Source organism: Protopterus annectens, chromosome 10.part0, assembly GCF_019279795.1.
Source record: "Protopterus annectens isolate FY-2018-M chromosome 10.part0, PAN1.0, whole genome shotgun sequence".
Lineage (NCBI taxonomy): Eukaryota > Metazoa > Chordata > Ceratodontiformes > Protopteridae > Protopterus > Protopterus annectens.
The window spans coordinates 730517749-730538707 of NC_056744.1; the positions used below are offsets into that span (position 1 = coordinate 730517749).

The 20959-nt window shown below is 40.7% G+C and overlaps 1 protein-coding gene across 1 annotated transcript in view; it reads left to right on the forward strand.

The window, feature by feature from the left end:
- EFCAB7 (EF-hand calcium binding domain 7) overlaps positions 1-20959 on the forward strand; it is a 1599470-nt gene that overhangs the window by 147784 nt on the left and 1430727 nt on the right. Inside the window, exon 2 of the mRNA XM_044085554.1 lies at positions 13254-13441. Coding sequence (XP_043941489.1) covers positions 13255-13441 — 187 coding nt within the window. The 5' untranslated portion in view covers position 13254. The remainder of the gene's footprint in view (positions 1-13253; positions 13442-20959) is intronic.

The following is a 20959-nucleotide window of genomic DNA, read 5'->3' on the forward strand; positions in this document are numbered from 1 at the left end:
ATATATACACACATACATACACACATGTATATATGTATGTATATATATATATATATATATATATATATATATATATATATATATGTGTGTGTGGTGTGTGTGTATATAAATATATATATATATATATATATATATATATATATATATATATATATATATATATATATATATATATATATATTTATATATATAATGTATATATTTATTTATATATATATATATATATATATATATATATATATAATGTGTGTGTGTGTATGTATGTATATATACGAGTCCCTATGTGTGTGTTTATATACATATATATGTACATGTATGGTCCCTATCAGTTTATCGAGTTTTCAGAAACTTGAACTCCATGTGGTCGGGACCATATGATTGAGTTTTTGAAAACTCAAAAGCTTTTGAATGGCGAGCATGGTACAGCAAGGATCAGGACATTTCTCAGAGTTGGTATATATAATTTATGTGGGGTGTGTGCGAGGGGGGGGGGGTGTAGAACAGGTAGATTTTTGTATTTTGTTTTTTTTTTTTTTGATGTTCGAGTTTTTGGAAATTCGATCATATGATCTCTTCCACACGTTTTTTAATTTCGAAAAAGTTGATCGTTTGACATAGATAATTTCCAAAAGGTCAATCATCTGACATAGTTGCATATAGATATATATATATATATATATATATATATATATATATATATATATATATGTGTGTGTGTATGTATATATGTGTGTGTGTGTGTATGTATATAAACATATATATATATATATATATATATATATATATATATATATCTATATATATATATATATATATATATACACACACACATATGTATTGTGTGTGTATATATATATATATATATATATATATATATATATATATAAGATATGTATTGTGTGTGTGTGTGTGTGTGTGTGTGTGTATGTATATATGTATATATATATGTGTATATGGGTCTACTTCTAATGCGAACTTCCGATTCACCGACAGGGAAATGACCGGGGCCAGAAACCACACACAACACCAACACCTCCGAAACACGAACACCGAACACCACCACACTACCGACACACAACACAGTAACAACACAGTACACTACAACACATATCCACTAGCCTAAAACCCTACCCCTACACCTCACGACACTACCGCACCCCCTAACTAACTCTCCTACCCCAACCACCAGCTCGACACCCAGCCTCTCTCTACCTGCACCCTTTACTAACACCCTACACCCCAAACCCCAGCTCCGACACTACAAACCCCAAGCTCACCCCCCTACTAAGCCACACTCCCTACCTGCACCCCTAACCTACCTCACTTCTACACACCTCAAACCCCAAGCTCCCACACCCTACCTAACTCCCAACCCCACACACTCCCCTACCCCACTTACACACCCCCTACCCCCCCCCTCGACACTACAGTCCTGTCACCTATCTACTCCTACACCCTATCCCTCACCCTCCTCACCTCAACATTGTCGCTTCTACATTACCTGTCCCCTTCCCCACTCTCCGGCCAGTTCCGTCACTATGTTCCCGGCGTGTTGTTTGTCGGTCCGGGTGGTCGGGTTCCAGTCCCCGGTCATTATGAATGGATATATATATATATATATATATATATATATATATATATATATATAGATCTATTTTACAAGCTCAAAGTTTCAAAACTTTGAACTGTAAATGGTTGAGACCATAAGGTCAAAGTTCTGAAACTTCAAAATTGTAATAAAAAAATTAAAAAACAAAAATGTTTGCAGGGAGGCAAGCTCCCCTGCACCCCCCCCCCCCCACTGCTAAATAAATATACCAACTGAGAGATCGCACTACAAAGAGGAAAATAGTAAATTTCCCGTTCTGCAGTGTATGGTGATCTCCATTCAAAATGTTGGAAGTTTGAAAACTTCGATCTTATGGTGTCTACCATTTGCTGTTCAAAGTTTTAAAACTTTGAGCTTGTGAAGAGAATCCATATATACGTATACGATCATATGAGGTTACTAGGCTAATGGCCCTGAGGGCCTTATAAGCCTAGCCAAAAGTTTATCCCCAAAAAAGAAACCTCAGTCAGCACCTGTCGCCCCTGCTAGTGAGGGACAGAGGTAGAACCCCTGGGACAAATTTGTGGTTTCCCATCCACTCCTCAAGGTTGTCCTTGAAGAGGGCCAGCAAGGTACTCTGATGTGTATGGAAAGTCTATTCCAGAGGCAGGGCAGCCTCTGGGAGACATGTCTCTCCAGCAGGTTTTGTTGATGTTGCATATTAGATTTAGGCTTTCGAGTGGGTAATGTGCGAAGAGTTAGACTTACGGATATGGAGCATCTCTAGTAGGGCAGGATCTGAAATTGCCTTGTAGGTGAGACAGAGATCACCTGTGAGCAATCTGTACGATAGCGAGGAGATTGAAAGTGATTTGAGCCTATCCGCATAGGACAGGTGTTGGAGATCATGGACTCTCTTTGTGAGGTATTTCTGCGATTTTTCCAGTTGGTGCAGGAGTCTGGAGAGGTACATACCAAATGGGGCATTATACTTAATTATTTGCATAATGAGAGAGGAGTACAGAGAGGTAATTACCTCCTTTTTTTCTGGATGCAATCCCTTTACTTATGAGATGAACCAAATAAAAGGCTTTTCTTACCACTGCTGCTACATGATGGTCAAATGTGAGATTGTTGTCAACCTGAGTACCCAGGTCTGTCACCACAGGTTGTGTGCTTAGGGGGTTGCCGTTGATGTGGTAATTGGTAGGGGCCATGTTTTTGCCGAATGGTATGAAAATACATTTTTTTTTAATTTAACTTAAGGCCATGACTTTGGCACCAATCATTTGTTGCTGTGAGACCCTCTTGCAGTATGTTAACATAATTTGGGGAGTCAGTGACAGCACCCAACTTCCAGTCATCCGCTGATGTGGTCAGCCACAGGCTTTTTTGTCTTTGCCTGAACCCCTGAGAAGTAAATGCCAAACAGTAGGGGGTCCCAAGACATATCCCTGGGGAACACCACTAGTGACAGGTCTGCTGTCGGAGGTGGTGGTGCCTGTTTTGACCTTGTGGGTCCTATCAGTGAGCCAGTTGGCCACCAGCCTGATGAGACAGGGATTTAATCTTAGCTTTTCGATGATGCCAGAGTGGGACATTGTGTCAAAGGCCTTAACCAAGTCAAGGTAAGCCATATGTACAGACTTTCCCTCATCCAGGACCGTGATGACGGTCTCAAAGAAGTCAACCAGGTTCAGCAGGAAAGATCTGCCCTTGACAAATCTGAACTGGGTGGGGTCAAGTGATTGGAGATTGCCTTTGTCCTTGTTTATGAGATCCATAAAAATACGCTCCATGGCTTTACAAATCAGACTTGTCAAGCTAATGGGGTGATAGTTTCCAGGGTCAGTAGTGGCACCACCTTTGTGCAAAGGGATGACAATGGCAGTTTTCCACTCTGCTGGAATGAAGCCTGCAATTTAGGCTGTGGTTGAATAGGGTGCTCGATGGCGAAGCTAGTTCTTTCTGGAGATGGTCAGAATACAGCCTGGGGTACTATTAAGTCCCATGGAAGCTGTGTTCTTTACCTTGGATAGGGCCTTTAACACTTGATCTATGGAGAGGCGAGGTCCGAGACAAGTATCAGCGATGCTGAATGGGCCTATGGGTGGACAGGGAGGTGATGTTTGCACTGAACCTGTCTGCTAGCAGGTTGGCTAAGTCAACACAATCAGTGTAAGTGATACTTTTAAGTATTAATTTGGAAGAAACCTGGGCTTTGCCATGGAGGTTACTGATGTAATTGAAGAAGGCTTTGTGGTTTTCCTTTGTTTCGGAGGTTAGTTTTGATTCATAATTAGGTTTGGAGGTTTTCACTAGTGATCTAATTTGCTTGTTGAGGCTAAGGAGGGAGTTTTTCCAATTTGGAATTTGTTCCTTTTTGCCCTTGGACAACAGTTTTTTTCCTTTTGTTGTAAAGCCTGTTGAAGAAGGATGTCCACTAGACATGTTTGTGTTTTCTTGAGGAGCATGTTTTAGTTCTGCTGGGTATGGCTGAGTCCATGCAGTTGTACAGGTGCTTGTATACTGCATTAGCATACTGTTCAGCATAGTTGTCTGTGTGATATAGGAAAATATTGCCAGCCCAGCTCTCTGGAATTTTGTAAATAATTCTGTGTCATTTGTGAATATTGATATGATTTATGCAGAACTGTATGTTATGTACTGAGCTTCAAGAATTTAACCACAGCATACCCTGCTGGAACTTAGATTAACTTGCAAAACTTCAAGAAAATAAGTTGAAATTAAATTGTTTTACGTTTGTGTTATAAAAGTTTGTTTCAATGCAGCAAGGAGACAGGATATCTAGAACTAGGGTGCCTTCTGCATTGTTTTGTAAGTGTTTTATGTCTTCTAGCAACTGCAAACATCTGAAGGCTGTGTAATTTTCACACAAAGATGTTAAATGTTGACACTGGCGGGTTTAGCTTGGGAACTGAAGTCAGGTGGCGAAATGTGATGTCATCCAAGTTAACCCAGCAGTAATATTTGATATTAATTTAAGAACTCTCTCGGAGAGAGATTGTACATTTTGTATTTTGTCTTGGTCCTAGCAAGAACATCCACTCATCATCATCATCTGCATTTACCTTGCTATAAGTAAGATTTAGGGCATAGTATCTCTTTTAGATATAGATAGAAATGTAGTAAAGATTAGTTTATGTTTGTTCTGTATTTATTTGAGACTCTCCTGCAATTTTGTTTTAAAATATTTCCACTGATTTTGAACTCTGAAGTTACTGTATTGATTGACTGAGTATTGTCTTGTTATTTTTATTATTTATTATTGAATATATTTAAACCTATCTTTGTGGCTGATATTTGTGAGACACATTTAAGCTCTTAAGAGTACCTGCAAATGTATTTGGTGACACTGTACAGGCCACTCCTGAATAGCCTTTTGTGTCTTGGTCTGATTACCATTTGGATTATAGTAACATTACATAGTAGGATTGGACATCCTTTGTAAGGGCCTTGTAGTAGCTGATAGGTAGGGGTTGGTGGCAGTGGAAACTACCTTATAGTGTGTACAGAAGGGGGCATAGCTAGTAAACTTTTCCAGCCTTCCCCAGGTGTGTGTGTGTGTTTATATATAAATGAAATCTCAAAGTGTGTGTGTGTGTGTGTGTGTGTGTGTGTGTGTGTGTGTGTGTGGTACTTGGGCAGGGACACAAAGCACTGGTTGGACAGAGAGGGTGCTGGAGGTCTTGGCTTTGGCCCCTCAGCTGAGATCTTAACCCTATGGCTGTGCCAGTAGGGAGTCTTATTGGGGATCTGGAGAAAGGAGGAGAAACCAGCCCCAGACTGACTGTGGTATATGTGTGCTCTTAAGGGAAATTGCACTTTACTGTGTGTGTACTTGTCATCCTCCCAGTGTGTACATGCCCTAGCTGTTGCCATTGTTGAGGATTGAGGCTCCTTGATTACTCGGCCAGTACAGGAGTGTCACAGTCTGCATCCACTGAGGGGTGATGGTGTGAAGCTACTGATATACTCCCTTAGGAGGTTGTAGTTAGCTTTTGAAAAGTTTTTTAGCCTGGTTATGGCTGGTGGGGGTGCTGGATTGGATAGAAACTTTGAATGAGACAGACTGATGATCTGATCTCATCAGGGAAGAACATACTATTGGAGTTGTGCAACGTTTGCCCCATGTTGGTGATGTCCCCTTGTGGGGGATGAGATGAGCTGATCTAATGCATTAGAATTGATGAACTCAAGGAATCATTGGGTGAGCACTTTAGTGCAGGAATAGTTCACCCAGTCTGTGGTGGGGTAGTTGAAGTCACAAAGGGATCAGGGTGTTGGGAAGTACCTTGATAGAGTCAAGTAGGTCCAGGTATGAGGAGTGGGCGACCTTAGTCATGGAGGGGGTCTATAGCTGGATATAACTTGGATGGGTGTCTTGCCAACTGTCAGTTGCACCTGGAGTAGTTCCAGTGCATCATGCTGGCAAGCCATTTTGGAGGTGTGCCTATCCTTAATAAAGATAGAGACTCTACCAACCTTAGTCTTAGTATATGTATAATGTTAATATATATTAAAAACAGCTAGAAAAAAAAAAATACACAGCTGGTAAGCGCTTTCATTCAAGCAGTGTATTATTTTCTTATGAAGCTATTTTCTTTTTAGATGTTTTTATTGTGTTTTCATTTTTAGTCAGATTTATCTTATTTTACAAGTCTCCAGTAGTGAGTAATGTGAATGTTTGTTTGTAGTATATGTGCATATGTTATGCATATGTACACGTGTGTGTTTCTGCATATATGATTGATACAACTAATTCTTTTAGTGTACTTTTAGGATGTGATTAAAGAAATACAGACTTAAAAATGGCAATCACTGCTTAGTACAAGTCACACTTATTGAGAAATTAAGGTGAAGGAAAGCTTTACCTTGAGCTTATAGCAAGTGTGAAAGCTTGAACGTCGTCTTCAGTTATGAAACATTTTTAAGCTTAATCTCTGCTACACCATTATTCACAAATGATTCATTCTTTTTTTATGGTTTATTGAAAAATAAATTAACATTGTACATACAGTAATTCAAGAGCATACACTTTTTGTGTAATTGTTGTGTCCAAAATCAAATGAGCATAGCCGTCTGTATTCTTCTTCTCCTTGAGATGTTTTATGTAGTTTGCTTATGCAGGATATTGTACTGGTATGTGTTGAGACATATTTCTGTTATGAAAAATTGATTCTGGTTGATCAAGTTTCAATATTTGAACTAGCTGTAGTATAGCAGAAGATTGAGTGTTGTCTATTTTCGTCCGATTCAACATGTGGGTTGTCTCCTCGGCACAGATTTTTTTGAAGCATCTCAGTTCCAAGTCTGGCTCCTCTCTTACCCATAATTTCCTCCAGTCCACCTTAGTACCTCGAATCTCATTTGCCACCTGAAGACTTCAGATGTATTCCATGTAGGCTCCACAAAAAAAAAGAAAAAGTGATATCCTGTGGGTTATAACCCCTTCTTTCTCCACTCTCTACAGAGAATCTTGACTATCTAGTGTTAGTTAATAAAAAAAAAGGTTAATGTTGTTATAGGTAGATTCTTGGCTATAGAGAGTGTTTAGTAGTGATTAGAATAGTATAACTATGACTGTAGTTTAAATAGTGTTTAGATATTAAAGAGTAGTTTACATGTATTTGTAAGCTGTTTTTAAAGTGTTCTGGTCTTCAAATTGTTGATACTAGTGTTCCTTTTTCTTGTTATCTTATTAAAAATAGTAGAGCCATGTTGTCTAGTGTATTCTGTAGTCCATAGCATATCTATTCTAGTGCGTCTCTCTTTCAGGTTGTCATACTTCATTACATTAGCTACCATTTTGTCTGACAGTCAAGGTTTTAAAAAGTGTACTGAATGTGGGCACAAACTTCATCCTTGGGACCCCCATTTATTATGTGTTTACTTTTTGGGCACTACCATCTTGATACTGAGTGCCAGGCCTGTACTTCTTTTAGTTTTAGGACACCTAAGACTGGGGGGAAGAGAAGCTCATAGTCAAGGGCTTCCTTCCTCCACAGGTTTGGTCTTCTTTTTCTAAAGGCCCACTTCTTCCACTACTGCTTCTCCAGCTAAAATGCAGGATAAAACTAAACTGAAAGAAAATAGTGAGTGAGAGAAGACAGACCGAGAAAGATCAGAAAAGTCTATGAAGTATTTCTAGGTGACATCCGAAAACTCCCAGAAGGTTAAATCCGACAGTCTCTTGGATCCATTCCTCTTTTCAGCCACATTTCTCTCCAGAGCTGGCTAGCCCAAGGTTGCATTCAGCTATACTACAAGAGCAGAGATATTCTAGACTACTTTCAGTGGCTTCTGCATGCTTATCCAGGAGCCTAACCAAGCTAGATGTTAGTGGGATGATACAGAAATGTCAGAAACACAAATCCAGCTCAGGGTTCTCTCTGTGTGGTATTGTGTAAATGCTGCGAGTACTGGTCCAACTACCCCTACTCTTGTTCTCCATTCTCAATCCACACTTTGGATCCGACTTGCAATGGTATGCCTTTGTCATCACCGACAGTCTGAGCTACTTGGGCTCTGACAGTATCCCTTTCTCTTTTGATGTGGATATATTTGGATTGGGACGAGATTTGGAGCTGAAGCATCAGTGCCGTGGTTTAAGGGTATGGCTTGACATCAAAGTTGTTGGAGTTGTCTCCCCCCCCCTTGGGGCCTCTGCCCTTGATAGCTCTGATCTGAGATTGGCTTTGGAGTCGAAGCCTGTTGGTACTGAGGTATCTACTTTGTCCTTGGATAGGAAGAGGCCTTTGGAGCCAGTTGCAGCTTCAGCTTTCCAGGCTTTCAAGAGGGTCTTGTCTATAACTGAGGATAAGGTGCTCCCATCCAGCTCGGTTTTACCCAGATGCCAGCTGGATTATACTTTTCTTTATATTTCTCTGTCAGACCGGAACAGTTGGTACCATTGGCTTATGAGACTACATGCCATATTGGCTCCCAGTCTGAATTGGAATCTGCACTTCCACTAAAACCAGGTCATATGAAACATAGTTGTAAGTGAAAGCACATGGACTCATCTTCAAAGTCTTTCACTGAAGACACTGATAGGGATGAAGGTGAAGGCTCCCCCAGATCCCCTTCTTAATGTCACCTTCAGTGAGATCTTTGAATTGATGAAACAGGGAGGGGAATGGTCCACTGAGAACCCTTCACCTGAAAACCCATGTTCTTGGAAGCCTTTGGTTCTAGGCTCAGTAGAATCCTGGGCAGTACCACCTGTTCCTTCCCCCAATGACCTCATGGCTCAGTGGCTATGAAAGGACCCTGACATCGTAGAACCAATTCCCATAAAAACAGATGAGATATTGGCAGCCCCAAAAGAAAGGAAGCATTGGAGCCAAATTCCTCCAGGAATGCTATGGCGGTAGCAGCAGCCACTAAAAAAGAATTGTCGGAAGAAAGTTCTTTGGTCCATCCCCCTAACAGGGAGTCTAGGGCTTTGGACAGGTTTGGGAAATGGATATATGCTTCAGCTACTTTTGTGTTCGGAATGCTGAATTATTTGGCCCATGTTACTAAATTCCAGAGAGACTTTACCAAGTCCCTCTTTGCTATTCTGCCTGTGGATATTCAGAAGACTGCGGGCTTCTACTCTCCAGTCTACTTCCAATGTAGCCATGTGACTGCTTTCCAATGCAGCTGATGGTACAGCTAGGACAGCAGACACTGGCTTCACCATGCGTCGGCATTCCTAGATGTGTCTTTGTGATTTTGCCGACGGCTTCAAGACGTCCTTCATTAATACCCCCTTTGATGGTTCCACTCTTTTTGGACCCAAGGTAGAAGACATGCTAATCAGGAGTCAACTAGATGGTAAAACTCTCTTTGCAGTAGAATCCATTTTTCCACTCTCAGGACACCCTGGGGATAGACCTTCTCGTGGTGGAGGAGGTAACTCTAATGGACACAGCCCTGGAGGCAGAGGCAAACTGCATGACCAGGCTTTCATTGTCCCTTCATTGAGAAGCCTTATCAGCACTCCTGAAGGGTAACCCATCTGCTGCAAGTTAGGGGATGCTTACCCATGCACTCACAAGCTTGGCAAAACATAGCAGATATATTTAAATATATTTCCAGAGCCTATTCAATTACCTTTTCCCATCCACAAATAAAAGAAAAAAATGTTCCTGATGTTCCACCAGTCAGTGAGAGCCAGCAGTAGCAGACGTTTCCATGCTCCAAGCTGCTAGAAAATAGGAGTCATCTACCCAGTCCCCCCCCCCCCCCAAGACCAATTAGAGTCTGGAGTCTATTCAAAGTTCTTTTTAGTACTCAAGAAGGCAGAGGATCTGAGACCCATTCTGGTTTAGAGTCATCTAAATCAGTTTGTAAAACAGACAAAATTCTGGATGGTCATGATTCAGTCCATTTTCTCTCTGCTGTAGAAGGAAGATTGGATGTGCTGCATAGATTCCAGGACACATACTTTCATGTAAATATAGAGAAGCAGTTCAGGAGATTCCTTCGTTTCCAGCAGGGAGCCAATCATTATCAATTCAGAGCACTGCCTTTCAGTCTCGCCCACCTCTGTGGTGTTTACCAAGGTAATGACAGTGGTGGCAGTGCATCTAATTCTGCTAGGGATCCAAGTTTTCCTCTATCGACAATTGGCTCCTAACTGCTGTCTGCAAGGATCTGCAGCTTTGTCACCTGGACCTTTTCCTCCAACTGATGCAAGACTTGGGAATAACAATAAATCTGGCCAAGTACCGGCTGATTTCAACTTCACAGAGAATTTACCAGATGCCAATTCAATTCAGTTGTGCAGATTGACAGTCTCCCCCACGCCAGAGTATTTAATATATATCTCAATAAACAGTTGCCAGGGTATTTAATATATCTCACAGATGCACAGTTGCTTTATCATCCCTCTCCTCCAGCAAGGTTGATCCCAAGACTCTTAGGTCTAATGGCCTTGACAATTTTGATGGTCCCACTAGCCAGATTCCACATGAGAGTACTCCAATGGACCCTAGCAGTACAGTGGTCTCAAAATATCCATCCAGTGCATGTGAAGATTTGCTTTACTCAGGTCCGCAGAAGAACACTCTTCTTGGTGGATAAGGTCATCTTCAGTAATGAAAATTATGCCCGTTTCATATGGATAAAACTGTAGCAGTAGTAACCACAGATGCCTCCCTTCTAGGGTATGGGGAATTATTTTGAAGAGAAGATGATCCGAGTTGCCTGGTCAGCCCTAGAACCTAATCTTCACATCAGTATCTCTGAGATGAGGGCAGTCATCCTAGCATTGCAGGCATTCCAGGATGCCCTCTCAGGGGTGTGATTTCCATACAGATGGACAACATGGCAGTAGTCTGGTATCAACAAACGGGGAGGAACCTATTCCTATCCACTTGTTGAGAGGCTATGAGAGTTTGGCAGTGGGTGATGTCTTCATACCATTTTGCTAATAGCAATACATATACTAAGGGCATCCAATGTTTTAGTGGAAAGACTGAGCAGAACTATCTTAATGTCTCACGAGTGATCTCTCAATGCAACAGTGACAACCCTGATCTTTTGTTGTTGGGGCCAACCTTCCTGCAACCTCTTTGTATACTATCTAAACAAGTGTAGCAGTTACTTTGCCATAATCCCTCCACAGTCAATCACTGAAGGGTGCTGTTGTCCACAGTTGAGCCCCCAGGTTTTCTTTATGCATTTCCACCATTGGCCCTAATGAACAAGTCCATCCAGAAAGCAGGAAAGTGGAAGGCATGAGTAATCCTTATTGCCCCTTTCTGGCCCTGGCAAATATGGTTTCCTTTCCTATTGCCTGTACTAGTGCATCACCCATGGATGTTGGATTAGTATCCTGATCTATTAACTCACCCATCCAGATTGCCTCTTGTGGATCAGAAGTCCATAAAACTGGCTGCTTGTTTCCTTCAGTTCTGATCTTTGTAAGAGATGTCCGGCTCCCAACATCAGTTGTTCAGATCATATTGGCTTCTCAAAGATAGTTCTCTAAGAAGGTCTGCCATAGCAAGTGGAAGAGATTTTCCATTTGGGCTGTAGTAAAAGCATGGACCCTTTTTCTACTCTCATTCCTTCCATATTAGAATTCTTATATGAATTCTTTCACAGCAGCTCCAGTTATTCCACCATCAAAGTTCACATGGCTGCAATCTCAAATTTCTACAGAGGGCAGAATGACACTTCTATAGTGTCCTTAAAAATCTGAAAAGCTTTTTTGAGAGGAACTTTTCTACTACGGCCACCTATCAAGGACCTAGATCCCTCTGGGATATTACCATCCTGCTCCAAGTGCTAACCCAATCCCCTTTGAACCTGCAGCTGCAGTAGATATAAAGTTCTTAACTTGGAAGATAGTCTTTCAAGTGGCTGCTTACGTCAGCCAGATGGATTTCAGAGTTACAGGCTCTTTTCTGCAAACCTCCTTGTTTGCTGTTCCATAAAGTGTTTTCTTGAGGACAAAACACATCCTTCCTTCCTAAGGTGGCATCTGAAACAAACTTAAATCAGTCAATAACTCTATCAGTCTTTTTTTCCCAAAGTCACAAACAAAGGTGAATGCATTCTACATATACTGGATGTTTATCGACAACTTGGGTTCTACCTTCATAGACCTATTAGGCAAAGCAGTTGCTAAGGTTACTCCTTCAAGATGGTCATCAGATTGCATTTTTTTGTAATAAAAAAGGCTTGTCCCTGTGATTTAAACCTAAAGCTCACTCCATGAGAGTGATAGTCACATCAACAGCCTTTGTGAGCAGTCACCCCATTAATTATATTTGTGCTGCAGCAACTTGGTCAGCACTTCACACTTTTTTGTATCTCATTATAAATTGGATGTATAGACCAGATCATGTTCATCTTTTGGTTCCATCATTTTCAGGAATGCCCTTCCTTGGTACCACCTAGGTCTCACATGTTGAATTAAATGAAAATAGACAACGTTGGTTATGAAAGTTATGTACATACCATAGCAATAGATCCATGCTGCCTGATTTTTATCTGGTTCTGTCTTCCTCCTGCCCTCTTCAAAACTGACACAGATGGCTTTTCGGTGACTAGGTAGTTTTCATCTACACACTGTCTATGAGCAGTCCTAACAGACTGCCTTCCAGTCGTACTTAGTACCTGTCTACAAGTGTATAACATTGAATATAGTATCATTGTTATAAACTATTTTTAGTGGGGCAAACTCCATCTGAGGTACCCCTAATTATCGGTAGAGCAGGAGTCAGAGCCCTGGAGCCGAGAAGCTTCAAAAATCAGTGCTGAGGTCAGATCAGGCAACCCACATGTTGAACCAGACAAAAAGCAGACAACTTGGATCTATTGTTATGGTAAGTACATAGCTTTAATTTTTACAATGTATACTTTTTCTGCAAAAAAGGAGCTCTTATTTTAAATTTCTACAAAAACATAATTATGTTGTCTGAACAGTTTAAACAACAACAAAAAAATAATAAGAAAAGAGTGCTTAAAAAAATCCACATGCTTTAATTGCTGTAGATTAGCTATGTATTGGTGATGAGTGACTAGGTCCTTTTTTGTGCCAGTTTTAAAATGTGACACTCAAGGTCTGAAACATGCAATTTCAATGACTTTTTAACTGGTGCATATGAAAGAGTTTATCTGCCATGTTAACGTGTTAGTTTTGAAATTGCATGAAGTATTTATTAATTGGGTACCTGTCTTACAGGATGTCTCTCTATCGTGGAAGTCCTACCCCTTTTTCTAGTCATAAATCGTCAGATCCTGAATTCTTGAGTTCCAAGAAGTCACACCTCACAGAGGAAGAAATTTTTTATACAAATTGCCGTGCAGCATACCTGTCAGTTTTTAGAAGTAGTTTAGAGAACATCACCTCAAAAGAACAGCTCTGCATAGGTAAGAAATGTTTGAGACTGAACTGAGCAGTTACAAATGGCCGTAACATTTTTAACTGTATGCAGTAGTGAAGTGCAACTAACACTAGAGAGAACCAGTGTATTGTATATGCATCTATTTCAGTCGTTTAGCCTCCCTTCTTGACGAGTTTGTATGTGCATCTGTCATCAGTTATCTTTGAGAAAGGAAAACATTTCAATTTGACGATGTAATATTTCAGAGAGATAGTATTTGCTTTATAGTCAATGCATAGAGAAATGCAGAAAAAAGTCCAGCTTCCAGTTCAGAGACAATTCCACTTTATATCTGCAGAAATTATTATTGTGCATCAGGCAGGCAGCTGGTAAGTGGTACTTACAGAAATGAGATACACTAAATAACTAATCATATGGTTATAGATCAGAAAAAGCCACACTTTGTACAGAGGTGGTCTTAAGAAGCTGAGTTGTGTCACAAGATACATAGATGCAGTAAATGTTAAAAAACAAAAGGCTCAAATGAATATATTCTGTATTCTGGGTTGTGACAGCTGATTCAGTTTTTAATAAGATTTTTTTTGTTTGTTTATAATGATTACATTTAGTATTGTATCATTGTTTTAAACAGAGTAAGTCGCTGATCTATTTTTTTGTATATATATATATATATATATATATATATATATGTATGTATATATATATATGTATGTATATATATATATATATATATATGTATGTATATGTATGTATTTATATATATATGTATATATATGTGTGTGTGTTTAGATATATATATATATATATATATATATATTTTTTTTGACTGATTGTTTGACTACTGGTGATTGAAAAGAGAAAAGAGTGTGGTTACTCTCTGGTGGGCAATATGTAAATTAATAAAATCTGAAGTAGCTGTTGCAATATAGAGAAGGACTGTTAAAACTGAATGGTGCACTAAGTAGCAACAGCGTGTGCAGTATAGTTGCAATGCAAAGTTCAAGTAGATCTTCTGACCAATTAACTCTGGTAAAATTGCTTGTTTTGCTAAGAATGAATGTGCAGTACAGTTACAGTGCATTTATCATCAATATTAACGAGGAAGGATGTAATATAGCAATAACCCACGCCTGGGTGTGGGTAATGCTAAATTTACCCACGGTTGGCGTGGTTTGGTCCCGAGGGCGAAGCCCGAGGGACCAAACAAAGCCAACCGTGGGTAAATCTAGCATTACCCACACCCAGAAGTGGGTTATTGCTATTGTACCATGACATTATTTAAGAAAAGAAACTATTACTTTTCTTAAATAATGGCATAGTATAATGCCTGTTTGCTGCCCTTCCGCAGATGTCTGGCATCCGGCAGTTCTGATGTACTGTGCCTGCGCGGTACATCAGAGCTGTGAGCAAAAGCGGAGAAAGCAAGATCTCCGTTGCTTTTTATGTTCGCTGTGTTAAATGAGTTTAACATAGCGAGACAGTTTTAAAATAAGCAACGGACATCTCCGTTGCTTATTTTAAAACTGCCTCGCTATGTTAAACTCATTTAACATAGCGAAACACTAAAAAAACGCTACGGGGATCTTGCTTTCTCCGTTGCTTTTAAACACTGTCTCGCTATGTTAAATGGGTTTAACATGGCGAGACAGCTTTAAAATAAGCAACGGAGATCTCCGTTGCTTATTTTAAAGCTGTCTCGCTATGTTAAACCCATTTAACATAGCGAGACAGTGTTTTAAAAAAACAAGTTATACTAATGGAAAAAAGTCTGGGCGACCGGACCTTTTTCCATTAGTATAACTCGATTTACAATGGGCACGCTGGCCAATCAGCATGCACGTTTTGGGGGGATCATGGTATAATATTTATTGTTCTATGAACTTGAAGCCAAAGTTGTTTCCATTTTCTTTCTCACTAATTATGTATAACAGATGTATTTTAAATGCAGTACTTCAGTGTCAAGTATTGCTTTCTCTTTATTTAAATAGAGCACAGTACTTCCCTGTCATGGTAAAGTACAGTACAAAATATTGTAGCCCTTTCTAGGCAAATATGGTTTCTCTCCTCCTTGTGCATTAATATGGATTGTGGAAAGCAATTCCACTGCTATTTCTTAAGATTTAGAAAATGTAGCGGCACTTCAGTAAATGATTTTGTATGACAAGCAGCCATGTACATGGTGTGTGTTGTTTGGAGAAGCACATACTGCACATACTGTACCTCTAAACTGTCCAGATTTTTGCCTCATATTTAAATTTGAGGTTTTCTGGAAAATTATTGAAGAGTTTAGAGTCACTAAGTGATAATAGACATTTGAGTTTCTGACTTCAAACTTTCAGAAAATGCATGCTAATGCAAAAGCTGTTGTCCTTTCAACGTTTTAAGATTATTAAAGCAGTATGTAAAGCTTGTCCCTGATTTTGGACCTTTGACCCCATTATATTTGGCTTTGTCCAGATCTCTTGCACTAGGAGGTTGAGAGGTATGGTGGTGCATGCCAAGCAGCAGAGCTAATTGTGGTATTTTCTTATTGTCATATAACTGCATGGTAATAAGTAACATTAATGTTTAGTGCTATATTTGGAAATGAGACCAATTAAGATGGTAATGGTGTGATTCAGAAATGTACAAAGTACTCAGTGAGGAGACATAACACCCTTGTTAATGAATGCAGCTAAATCTCCTTGTTTATGTCTGTGAATTTTGAAAATATCTTGGGGATTGCTGTAGCATTAGTTAGTGTGCATCTGCAGGAAAGTCTTATTGCCAGTATGAGCCATGGTGGTTAGCATTGTCACTCTCAGAGATACTATATCATTTAACTGCAGTTAGCATTTCAAGCACTCCATGACACCAAAATTTTGGACCAATACCATGCTGATAGGGACACCATGCTAGACACTGTGGACATGTGTCTACCTCATCTGCAGACCCATAGGAGTCGTGGAATATCTGTTCCATTAGCCACTAAAGTGTTTGTGGCATTATGTGTATTCGCTACAGGTACTTTTCAGCAACCATCTGGGGACACAGTGGGGATATCACAGGCCTCCTGCTCAAGAATACTCTTGTTAGTTTCTCTGTGTCATACTGCTGCATGTGGGAAAGCATATGTGGTTCCCATGTATCACAGAAGAAAGAGGCAACACTATGTGGGACTTCTGTGATATAACCCATTTTTCTGATGTACTGGGGTCCATAGACTTGCATCCATATTGAAATAAGTCCCCAACCGGGGACCTGGGAAGGGGATATGTGCACTGAAAAGGAGAACCACTCCATTAAACTGCCAGGTGGTCTGTAATCCACAGGCTGTCTACAAATGTGTCTGGTGACCACCTAGGCAGTTATCATCACTCTCACATATGCCACACCTATGGCCTGTACTAATGGTTTGCAAGATTTGACTTACCCCAGGAGCATCTGATTGACAATACCAGATTATGCCTCAGTGCTCTGGCTGGTGACACCTATCAGAAAGCCAAAAAATGAAGCAGATCAGAGGTGCGACTACACTCTCTGACAAGCCAGGGTCATTGTAGAGCTTGTATTTGGGCTGTTGAATGCACACTTTTGCTGTCTGTGTTCATCCAATGGTGCCCTGACATATGATCCTGGCACATGTGCAAAATTATTTGCAGTATTTGCAACATTAAAAAATATTATACTTGGGAGGAAATTACAGAACATTGAGCATTTCTGGTACACCAGGCAGTTGGAGGCTGAGTTAGATGAGGAGCCGGCGGATGAGCCAGCTGCAGGGAATGAACATGCTTGACCAAAGTGAGAGCAGTATGCCATGGCACTGGTAGAGAGGCAACAGCTTGCATATAGCTATGGCCCATAGGAAAGCAGACACACTTCATTAAATGTTATGCATGAAACCTAATGCCAGGTTGTGTTTACCCATGCATAGCTTGGCCGTACTATGCATCAGACATAGCAGCCCTAGTAACAATATACAATGTCATAATTTGTACAGGTGAGTGTGGGAGAAGATGTATGGGTGTCTTTTGCAGGGAAATGTGTGAGTGCTGAGGACAATTAAAAGTGACACTGCACTTGCATATAGGGTCTTTGAGTGTGTGGATATGGGAACACTAACATTATGTCTGCTTGTGTAAAGTACTTTGGTTGTGGTGTGCATGCCTGCATGTTTGCAATGTCTGTGTTTGCTGAGATATTGGTTGTAGCATTGTGGCTTGATGTACTGGACATAACCAAGACATGCATGGTAACTAGGTTGACATGCTGTGCAAGCATATACCTGTCAGAGCTGCCTGTGTCAGGAATTACAGTGGTTGTATCACAGCCCTGGCTAGATGTCAGTGTGCAGTGTGACTGTGATTGACATCCATTAACGGACCCACCACTATTACTGCCATGACCCCAGTCACCACCACAATGGATTTGGCCATGGAGGTACTAGCTGTGACTGACCATGATTTAAACTGTACACAGCCATGATGGCCACCATTTCATAGTTTCATAGTTTAGTACTAGGCTATCTGCCCTGGGGCATTTGTAAGCCTAGCCATAGTGATGTGGCTTTCGCCACCCCATAAAATGGTACAAAATGCACAGAATAGATTTAGAATACTGTGCCTCTGTCTAGTAGTGACACAGTGAAGGTCCCCTTATATAATAGAATTAGTTTACTGTGCCCCTGTCTAGTAGTGACACAGATGTGACCCCTGGGGTAAACTTACGATCTCCCATCCACTCATCAAGATTTCTCTTGAAGAGAGTCATTGAGGGGCTCTGCCTAACATGAACTGGGATCTTGTTCCAGAGCATGGGAAGCCTCTGGGTTATGAATCTATCCCTCCAGCATGTCCTATTCATACTTGTGCCGAGGTTTAAGTCTTTAGCTCTCGTGGTTCTGATGGATTTGGATTTTTTGAGGTGGAGCATGTCCATCAGTTCCTGATTGGACATGGCCTTGTACATCAGGCAGAGATCACCTCTGAGCAGGCGGTATGCTACTGAATAGAGCTGGAGTTTCTTTAGTCTGGCAGCTTTGTGGACAGTGCCTGATACATGGCAGGTAAGCATAAGAGGATGTGACAGATTCTGTTTTTTATTTAAGCCTGTCAAATCTATCACATAGACAGGACATACACTCCCAGAGGTCATCTCACACACCATGCATTAACCTTACCATGTCTGAAGTGGCTGTGATGGTACTAGCCTATGCCACAATCCAAGGAGAGCCATGCATGGACGGCAAGTGCAAAGGCCAAAAATATCCAGAGCAAAAAAACGCAAAATAGCCAGCACAAAAGGAGGAATCCAGCCTTTATTGAAGCATAAGGCAGACCGGTTTCGGCCCTAAAGACCTTTATCAATGCAGAAAAAAACTGCATTGATAAAGGTCTTTAGGGCCGAAATCGGTCTGCTTTATATTCCAATAAAGGTTGGATTCCTCTTTTTGTGCTGGCCGTTTTGTATTTTTTTGCACTAGCCTATGTCCCCATGATGACTCTACACATTTGCTGGGTGGCATCCATTGACACAGCAACTTCAGGGGGAAGACCGTGACCATGGCTCTATTGAGCTCCAATACGCATCTACCTGTTTATACCCACTGCCTAGTGGAACTATTGTCAGGTGCTGACAAACATCCTATAGTTGGTAGCATTCTGTCCTAACTGCCAGTGTGTCTTCCCCCTGGGTGTCTGTAGGTACAGGAATTGTTGGTGGGTCTTTATAGAAGATACAGTGTCACATTCATTATGTCCAACACATGCACTGTACTCCCTTACCTTGCTAGGACATCCCTGTCATCATCAATTGAAGTTGGACAGCTTCCAGCATCAGGTGGAGGCAATTCCACAGTGGTGGTGCTAGACAGAGAATCATCTGTGAACAGAACTAAGCACAATACCCTGTGTAAGTATAACCCCACACCAGAAGTATACATTAAAACCAGATGTAGTAATGTGATAGTGTTTTCAAACCAAACTTTTAAATACCGTACCTTGCCCAGATGGGAATGCAGGTGTACCTGTATAGCCCAAAATAGACAGCTTCACTACCCTGGCCAGTGAGTAGTGCAACAAAGAAAAATAAGTGTACTGTTGTATGGGAAAACTGTTACATACCTGGAGTATTTCCAGTGGACATTCATGGAGCACAATGAAGCTGTGGAACCTTGTGGGAGATGTCGCTGCCTCTAACAGAGACCAGAAGCTCCTCCATCTCCATTAGAATCAGTGATCCATCTCCCCGCAACCTACAGTCTAAGTAGGCCCAGTTGTCAACACTCTGCCCATTCTATAGACTGGGAAACATTCTTCACCATTAGTACGCAAGCACAGAGATTCCTGGACTTTGTCAGTATAAATACCCTTGAACAAATAGTAAGAATATCCACTGGGGGGACAACATCTTTGATCTTGTTACTAATATGGGGGCATCTTGCATCATCCCTAGTGTATCTTCATCACTTGTTAGGTCTGACCATAAAGCTATCTCTTTCGAAATAGAATTGTAACTAGAGACCCCCTTCAACACAATGTACCTTTAGAAATTCTAATAGGACAAGTTACCTACACCTAAGTGACACATTGGCCAGCTTCAAAACTGCACCAAACACAATTAACTCCACTCCATACAGGGAAGCATATACCAGCATACCAGCGTAGATGCAGCTGTACCCTGTAAAAACAGGTGCAGGGCAAATCCTAGAAATAAAGACTTGCTCGAACTGGATAAATAGAATAATAGTGCTCCCAGGAGGAAAAGAGTGGGAACTTAGAAGTTTGGGGCATGCACTTAGTGTTCACACATGGTTAATAGCGAACAGGTGTACATTGCAGGTAGAGGTAGGTCAATAGAAGCTAAGACTTTTGCTAATTGCAAAAGCAAAGTGGTGATATACCTGACCCCTTGCAAAAAATGTGGTGCTTTCTATGTAGGGAAGACTGAGAGCATGCTCAAAAAGAGGGTATACGCATACCTCTAAGACATTAGAACAAGGGATAAAGTAAATGTCTTATATAGGCATATGCTAAAATTTGGACAGGCTGCTTACTGTTACTTTTTTTGGAAGAGAGTCCACAGGACCCCAGAGGAGTCCCTGTGAGACTAAAATTAACTGCCGAGAATGTATGTATTCTCGTGCTTTTGCATGTATATGGATTAAAGTTTTCACTGTTTAATCCTGGGTCTTCCTGTATCTGATCCTGTTATATTTGGTACCTCCACTGTACCTGAAATTTTATTTTGCTGGTTGCTACGAAGCTTCTGTTGAGCTTTCCTAGTTGGTCGGCACTGTTTTGCCTTTTTTTGTGGTGCCTTATGGTAGAACCATAATGTCAACCAGCTTTACAATAAAAGGAAGATAATTTTGATTAAAAGTAAGAACAGTAATTCCTTGAATGATAGATTCCTTGCCCTAGAAATAAACAAACAGTTTAGGAGCTTAATAAAATCGACCAAAACTAAGTTTGAGGCTAAAATAGTCATCCAGGTCAAAGACAAACACAAGGCCTTTTTTAGTCATGTTAGCTGTCCATCTATTCTCATGTTGCAGTATTCA